Source organism: Prosopis cineraria, unplaced genomic scaffold (assembly GCF_029017545.1).
Source record: "Prosopis cineraria cultivar Desert tree isolate PC_DT_omini unplaced genomic scaffold, ASM2901754v1 PC1, whole genome shotgun sequence".
Lineage (NCBI taxonomy): Eukaryota > Viridiplantae > Streptophyta > Magnoliopsida > Fabales > Fabaceae > Prosopis > Prosopis cineraria.
The window spans coordinates 55744004-55752853 of NW_026555332.1; the positions used below are offsets into that span (position 1 = coordinate 55744004).

At 36.7% G+C, this 8850-nt stretch overlaps 1 protein-coding gene across 2 annotated transcripts; it reads right to left on the minus strand.

Annotated features, from left to right (window-relative positions):
- Positions 1 to 5279: 5279 nt before the first annotated feature.
- LOC129302092 (probable pectinesterase/pectinesterase inhibitor 20) lies at positions 5280 to 7899 on the minus strand. Of its 2 annotated transcripts, XR_008591192.1 has the most exons (3): positions 6388 to 7899; positions 5539 to 6302; positions 5280 to 5456 (listed from the first exon to the last, which is right to left on the minus strand). XR_008591192.1 is itself a non-coding variant. In XM_054940799.1 (2 exons), the coding sequence occupies exons 1-2, from the start codon at positions 7394 to 7396 to the stop codon at positions 5605 to 5607; spliced, it is 1707 nt and encodes a 568-aa protein (XP_054796774.1). In that variant the 5' UTR covers positions 7397 to 7899; the 3' UTR covers positions 5280 to 5604. The 2 variants fall into 2 exon arrangements, 1 of the variants encoding a protein (XP_054796774.1); XM_054940799.1 differs by having other exon boundaries at positions 5280 to 6302.
- Positions 7900 to 8850: the final 951 nt, after the last annotated feature.

Sequence of the window (8850 nt, forward strand, 5' to 3'; positions counted from 1 at the left end):
CTTCGTTGCAAGACGAGTGAGTGCTCCAATGGGTTTCAGCTTCAATTTATAGGAGAAAGGGTGGACTTTTAGTATTATTTTTTTTTTAAAAAAATGAAATGAAGATTGGAAATATAATGTAATAATGTATACATTGTGAAGGTTACGTTCTGCGGAGTCAACAATGTGGACCTGTCTAATGCGCGTGGGTCTCCTATACACCAAGGCCATGGCTGTTTACCAATTTAATTCGTCACCCAAAAAGACAGCCATCTCTTTTTGTGATTCCATTATTTTGAAAAAATTGAAACTATTATCAATTCTCGCTTAAAGTAATTCAAATTATCGTTATGTGGAGATAAATCAAGCCCGTGCATGTTGATTTAGCTCCGAAATAAATTGATTTAACTTAATCAGTTGAATCAAGTGCCACTCAGTCATACAATGATTTTGATACACATAGTTCATTCTCACAACAATCAACACAGTATTTCTTTTTCTGTTGAGGCTTTTTTTTTTAAATAATCTTGGGCATGTAATAGTAAAAAAAAAGTTTATAATCCACTTATTAAAAAGTTTTTTTTTAGGGGGATATCAATTATCAGCCCTATGAAAATTGGAAAGCTTTTCTATCTGGCGGAAAAACGGATATAACCTTTTGCTCACATGAGTTTGCGTTATGACATTCAACAACTTGTTGGATGGGAAAAAAATTTCATCTAGTTTTAATTAAAATGATACTACTCCAATTTTGGGAAAAACTACCATGTTTTTATTTATTAGCAAAATTAAAAATTTTAAAAAGCATTTATTACAATTTTTCTCAAATTGTCCATCATAAAATCAATGTTTATTTTCACTAGACAAATTATGGGGATAATTTTTTATAGTTTTAAAATTTTTAGATGTAATTATTATACTTAACTAACTTTTTAAAACTGTGTGAGTTGGTTTTTTTTTTTTATACCTTCTCTGGACCAAAAAATAGGATATAGGTAGCTAATTCACAGTTTACTAAAAAATGTTATTTGTTGAAGCCTTAATTTGTTAAAAAATTATATCTTTTTAATTTTACCTTTATTAAATATCTTATATAAATTCTTTGATAATGATAATTAAAATTTCAAAACATCATTTTTTCAAGAAAATTAATAAATGAAGTAGGAGTAGTATAATTGATAAAATAATTATAAAAATTTTCTAATGCTATATCTTTTGGACCCAATAAGATTTTTAAAAACGTCTTATATTGTGATTTAGAGGTAATATTTAGAATGAGAAGAAGTACACATTTTGTCATGTATGACAATCAAGCTAAGCCATAATTTTTTATGATTGTGGATTATACCGATGCTAAAGATTTAGTTTATATTTTATATGGATGATAATTTGCATGCTGCTTGGTATTATTAGACACTGAAACTTGAAACAGGGTGACTCAATACTCCACTAAAATTTATAGACTAATTTAATGTCAAATATGGAGTTGGTGGGAATTAAAGTAATTGGAGACGGTACCCAATATTTGAAAACTTTTACTCCCGTACTGCGCGGAGAATGAATTATTATTATTTTTATTTTCACCCCTTAGGTGGGGTGGATTTCGGCATAAATATAATTAAACCTGATAAACATTGCAATAGTTTGCAAAATGACAAAATTCTGTTAGTTGATGAGATCTACATTCTTTCAAGGTCCCAATAAAAAAAAAAAGATCTGCCTTCTAATGTCTCCGGGTAAGAGATAATTAGTTTTAATTATTAAAATTAAAATCTAGCAGTGATGCCATCAATTTCTGTTAGTTTCGCGCTTTCTAAGCACTTTTTGTAATTAAAAAAAAAATCGTTCGCGTAAATTTTTGTTTCTTTACTTTAGTGACGTTGAAACTAGAGGAAATGAAGTAATTTTTAATGATAAGTGTATGTATTTGTAAATTATATATGCTTCATTAACTTATACACGCATATAATATTAATTGTGCCTGGGTAGCCCTGCTCCTTCCCCCCAGTCAAAGTCGAACAATTATATAGCAATAATCAACTTCTCAATTTAATCAATATTATCATTTTGCATTTAATTTTCACGATAACAGATTAAAAAGGGTACAAAGACGGTGGATAATGAAAAGCAAAAGGGGCAGCATAATCAGGATTGAAAAGAAAATTCTTGTTTGGTATGATCGTGCCAGCCTTTTGGTAGCAATGCATTTGGTTTGGAACAACGGACGCCGTCAATATACCCAAACGTCATGGTGGGCAGACATGTATTCCACACCCTTAATAGTTTAAACACTGATAAGATTAGGAAAATTTATTTGAGATATGCAAGATTTGCAAGGCTTGACAAACACATGCGTGTATGAGAACTGGCAATTAATTGATGAGAACCGAAGATCCCAGGCGTTTTAAATACTAGAATGATGAGCCTTTGTCAAATTGAAACACGATACATATGAACGGGGGCGTTGTTTCAGATGATCAAATATCAAATAATGGATATGAATGATAGTATATGCTCAATATGAATATAATTGTTATCTGACAGACACATTAATATGAATGTTCAGGTATGTTAATGGGTAAAGGCTATGAGCATAGCAGGGGCAGAAAATGCGTACTTGATGAGTAGTTTTTACGCTCCACACATAGCAAATTGACTCAAGACCGGGGGATTTCCTCACGAAGATTGGCCAGAATTGATTGTAGTCATTTCATCTTGTTTTTTTACTTCAGAAAATTACGCACTTCACCTATTTAGTTGATTTAAGGGGGGAAAAATGTCTGGCTCACTTTTGACTCGATCACTCTAATCGGGCAAACTAGACAGCAAACGCGTGAACTGTTTGCGATTCTATATGGCAATTTGGGGTCTCTTTTTTTGACATAGAACCAACTCTGAGAACGTAGATTTTCAGTAAGTGACAAAATTTGCAAGCTGGCTTCAGAAAAAATCGAGAAGACTGCTCGTACAGCTTTCCAAAGAGGATAAGTATATGAGAAGAGACTCCCCCTAGATCGCCTTGTAATTCTGTGCAACGCGGAAACTCAAGTTGTGAGATGGGAGGAGGGAAGCTTCGCGGCCGCATCAATGTTTTTAAAATCAGACGGCATATTAAATTGAAAAAGTTAATAGTTTATAGTTTACATGATTCTATCAAATTGGACTATTAGTCAAACTAATGACGTAATAATTAAATTAAAAAAATTATATATATATATATATATAATAATCTAAATATAAGAAATAAATATGAAATTGTTACTTAATTTAAATAAAATTAAATATTTTAAATTTATCGTGACTTAACAAGCCGCATGATACAGTATAATATCAAATCAAATGATTAAAAAAATTAGTCATTTTCTAAAAAAATTCAATAAAAAAGTTTTTTTTATTGAACAGTTCAGTTTTTGAAAATCGAATATAATTCTCGATTTGATTCTGATTCCCGATCCAAACACCAGTTTAAACGGCCCAACCTTGACTTAACCTTCAAAATAATTTTCATATATTAATCAAACTGAAATTTGAACCTATCAACGGTCGGACCAATCTGACTGTTCAGTTCAATTCGGCTTTAAAATCACTGGTATCCACACATGATGGGTGTTAGATTTTGACTGTTTTAAAACTGCAAATGGCGCGGCCATCTCCACAACACTGTCATCCATCAATTGATCACGTATAGTAAACCCCTGGATTAATTAAATTCATAAATTCTGGTAGGTCCGCATCAATATGAAGAAAAAGACGACTTGTTAATTGATTGGAGAGTGCACTTGAACTTCGAATGCGGAGAGGAGCACAGTTGAGGATCCAAGTCATAGCTGCAGGTTCCATTCTACATTGACTGCTGATTGGGGGCAGTTAAAGGTTTGGCCAGACTATAGTAATCAATCAATTTCGGATTAGATATTTAAGATTAGATATTTATCAGGGTCTCCGAATTCGGGAACTTGGCCTCCAATCGGGACAGAGAGACGTATACCCTAACCCACGACCCGTGGTCTTCGTGTCTAATTCAGGCAACCTCAAATCTGCCTACCACCTCAACCCCATTCAACTCATGAACTCCTCTAGTTCCTTTCACACAGAACTTGAATTTCTGCGGCGGTTTTGCTTCTGCCCCGAGCCCTTGTTCCGTTTATGAATTTGCGTGCAACGACTTCAATGTATATCTATACGTATATAAATTGAAGTTGACTATTTTAGCGCGTCAAGTTGCTTTTACAAGGGATTCTTTGGTTGTTGATTTGTTTCATATTGTTATATATGCAAGGGAAACGGCTCTCTCCATCAAATGTCAACAGCGTTGTCATTAAAATGAACAGAAAAACAAACTCTCCAAAGACGAGTGCATTGGTTGGTTCCTCCTAATTATAAATATTGAGTTTAAAGATGCCAAACTCTGATCAAGTGTGTTTTGAACTTCCCTCTCAGGACGTCTCTGACCAAAATCATGTTGACCCTCCCTCCAGATTTGTATTAGCCCTTCCATATAATGCGATCCTTCCTCAAAATGATCAAGCCAGCTGACCTGTCTGCCCTCTCATTTTTTAAATTAAAAATGTTAAGCTATGCATACTTTAAAAAATGACACGAAATAATTTATTTTTACTTTCGATGCTTATTCTTTTCAATTTTTAAATATATATCATAAAAAAGAATGATCACGATTGATGTTTTCTAACCGGCAACACCGTCCATGACTCCATGAAAATTTTACCAAGAAGTCAACAGCGAATGTCACGCATAACTAAAAATGGAATACTTTGTCACCGTCAGGCCTCAGTCTAATTTGTTACGTACTTCTTCCACTCTAAAACCATTAATGTTTTAGATTTTTTGTCTTGTTTCAAAATTCTGTAGCTTCAGAAATCTAAGGCCAAGTCAAATTTCTTCTTTTTTTTTTCCCCAAGCTATGCTCTCTGTTAACAGGTATATGTATCTCGATTCTCAACTAACTACAATTAAATTCTTATTTTATCGTCTCTCCAGTTCACTCATCATTTTTCACCTACAAAAAAAAAAAAAAGAATATCAATCGATGGTGAAATCAGGGTATAACAACGGTTTACATTATTAAATAAAAACTTCTTAATCTTTAATGCACTATTCCCATACATTGATAATACTGATGACCAGCGTTCCTCTGCCCTATCCTCCACGGATTGTATTGATTGAATGCTATTAGCAGGGCCTTTTTTTTTTATCTAAAGAATTTTGAATACATATGTTTCCCATTGACATTTGCCCAGTGTCAAACAGGGCTCAAGACCCAATGAACACAATACAATAGTTCGGCACCATGAATATACAGTCGTGTTCTTTTCTTTTAGCGGACAATCACCGCAACATCATCAACAGCCATCACGGTCTTGCTTTGTCAATGCAAAATACATTTATGCATACATGCCATCGCCCACAGGAAATAAATATAAAAGGTCCAGCATGCTAATCATCTGAGAATCCGAATACTGAAAAAAATAAGGTATTGTCAGAAAGAGGAGGAGCAAACATCTGTAATGTTAATAACCATGATCAACAATGCTCAGAGACTTGTAAAGTGGAGCGTGGCTACTCATTCCAATGGGAAAACAGAGCAGCGTGGTTGTAAGAATGGATCTAAATCAAACCAGCGAAGAAGGGGACGCCGGTGCGCGGCAGCCAAGCATCAGCTTGCAGGAAGTTAGCCGCCGTGAAATTAACGGCATCGGAGGCATTAATCAAATGGTAACCGGGCCACGTCACCCTGTTCCCGGTGGCCGAACCACGTCCCCTGTTGTCATATTCTGCGTAGTACAGCGTGTCCAAACCAAAATTCCCATTCCACTCCCGCCAACCCGAAGCTTCTATCAAATCGTCCATGAAACTCTGCATGTAAATCGTCCTCGAGTACTCCTTCCATGGCCTCCCGAGGTACGTCTTCACCGTCCCATTCTGGGAAGCATCAATAAGACCGTCGGAAGCCTTTATAGTGGCATTCTGTATGGAAATGCCCGTGTTCTGGTTTGGGTCGGTTCGACCCTGTGCTGTGATTGCGTTGAATTGTCCACTCATGGGCAAGCGTGGGTATATGTTGCAGTTCTGTAATACAACAGCCGCGTTGCCAAATATGAAGTCCACAGTTCCATATATGTCGCACTCTCTGTAAAGTTGCCTCATAGAATGCGTATATAGGGTGTCCTGGTAGCCTTCGAAACTGCAACTGTAGAAAGTTGACATGTCCGCTCCACTTCTTAATGCCACTGCTTGTCTTTTGATTGGACCTGCCGTGTTTCTGAATGTTATGTTCACTGCCACAAACCCTTGTCCTACCACAACTGCAAATCCAAATGTGGCTTGCTGGTTAGTTTTATGTATAGAATGGTTTTCAAAATCTAATATCTGTATTGTTCGCTGTCTTACTAAATGTTGCTGAATTGAATGTTGTCCACCCATCCACAACACTGCGATTGCCCGTGATGACTGTTCGATTAATTCCATCTCCCAGTAACATCAAGTTCTTTTTGTTTTTCGCTATGTTTACGTATTCCTGATACACACCCTCCGTGATATAAACCAAGAAATAGCCTTCCGCAGATGCGGTGTTATTGGGGGCAGCTGCTATGGCGTCGTTAATGGTGGAATAGTTTCCGCTTCCGTCCTGACTAACGATCACGATGTCCCTTATCACGACGCTTGCAACGTCGGTCACAGTTTGGAGCAGTTTTCTCCCGTTTCTTCTGGCATACTCATAAATGTCACGTGCTGGCTTTGACATCTCCAACGGCAAACGTCCATTCTGGAAACCTAAATTGCGCGAAAATGACGGTTTGTTTTTCCTTTCAGGAACCCAGCCCCTCACGAACAGAGCAAGTGAGACGCTGTGAAGGTTAGTGTCGTTTAGGAGTGAACCGGAAAGACGGTCCTTCAGTCTCGGATCTGAAGCCGTTGTCTGAAGGCCGTCCAAACAAGTCTGTTGGTTCGTGAGAATGGCACTGAGCATGGTTTGAATATCTTCGGCTTTGGAGTAGGGAAGAACATAGCTAGATCGATTGACAGTGGAATAGGAGGTTGATAAGTATTCATAGTTTAGTTGAGAGAGGAATTGACAATCTTGAAGAGCTCGGATAGTGGACTGAGACAGAGAGGAGGGATATTGAAGATAGGAGTCCACTAGGTTGAGAAACTTGTGAGAGTGAGATAAGGATTTTCGAAAAGAGATACGTCCATAGTCATAGACGTTGTTGCCGTGGTGATGAGCGAGAGCATGTTTGCAATAAGAAGGGTGTTGTGTGGTGTCGCAGACGGTTTCTGGAGGAACTTGAGCTCTTCCATGCTGATGGGGTACTGCTGTAGATAACAACAGAAACGAGGAAAGAAATAGGTAATAAAAAGATGAGAGTGCAAGAAAGGGCAAGAGCTTGAAAGCCATTGCTGGGTTTGGAATAAAGGATAAGATATTCTGTTAGATGGGAGGGTATGGAGATTTGCGTTCCTTATTATAGAGCGGGGCTCTTGATTCGTGTAACATTGAGAAATGAGTGTCCCAGTAAATTGTATTTTAAGCGAGTTTGAGCGAAAGTAGTCAAGCCTGTTGTTTTAGGTATGAAGGGATTCCATACAGCAGGGCACGTCCACATGCCGAAGTTGATGGACACGAACACAGTACAGTCATTCTATTATATTTATTAATTTTGTAATGCAGGAGAAATAAACATATATAGAAGTCGCGTATATAATGCAGTGGTTCATGTATCCAAATCTCCGTCGGGATAACAATGTTGATACAATCCTTTTGTTGCTTTTCAAGATTGGTTGTCAGCTGCGGAAATGCTGCAGAAAATGAAAATGAAGGCCGCCTTGTTTAAATTATACACCGGCATGAATGTTTTCATTGTAATCTGTACATGAGAGATTGACACGTTGACAGGCAAAGTTATGCATCATCTTCCTTGGTTATTTTGAAAAAGTAGTGGGCATCTTTCAGCCTTGTTTGTTGGAGACATCATGTTATTGTTTATAAGTGACCATGTGAACCAGTTTTAGTCAGCCATCTAGAAATCAGATCGTAGGGTTCCACCAGATTCAACGTATTCCTTGCGTGAGTTTGTGTTTTTAAAAGACGAAAAAGCAAGGGATTATACCCAGAAGAATGGATATTTCTTTGCTCATTATAACGCTGATCAACAGGCAATATAATCTCCTTAAGAAATGTAATTAATTACTCTCGCTTGCCGCGCCCCATTTTAGTGCGTTATGCTTTCTTTTTGGGTGTCATGCACATGTTAGGGTGGCTTAACTTGCATTCTATTTTTGCCTTTGCCGACGAGCGTGTTTGCATTATTAACTATTTGACAGCATTATTTGAGAAGAAAAAAATCCCCAGCTAAGAAATTTCCTTGAGCAGGTTTTGAAATCGTAGGACTCGAATCACAGGCAAGAATGTTCAACTTCAAATCAAATCAGACTCTTTTGGAGCGGCTTTTGCTTCCGGTCACCTCTTGTATAGTTTAAGTGTTAAACGACAGACAGTCATTCATTTAGATATAGGTTATACATAATTTAAATGATTCGACACTAACCAAAAAACAATGAGTTTGATTCCTGTCACTTTGTCATGATTTCAACTTATAAATGCTTGGATTACCACATGCAATGGAAATTAAAACTAGATTAATAGGATCTGTTATGTAGTTTAATCAGAAAAATTAGCAAACCAACACCTGGTCTGACATGAAATTAAGGAAGAGCCTAAGCCCAATGATTGAAGAACCATGGGTGAATTTAGGTCTATGTAAAAGTCCGACGATTCTATCCAACTTGAAAAAAATCCAGTCATGTCTGGTCTTATAAAAGAATTAACCCAAAGGATTAATTAAAAGATCA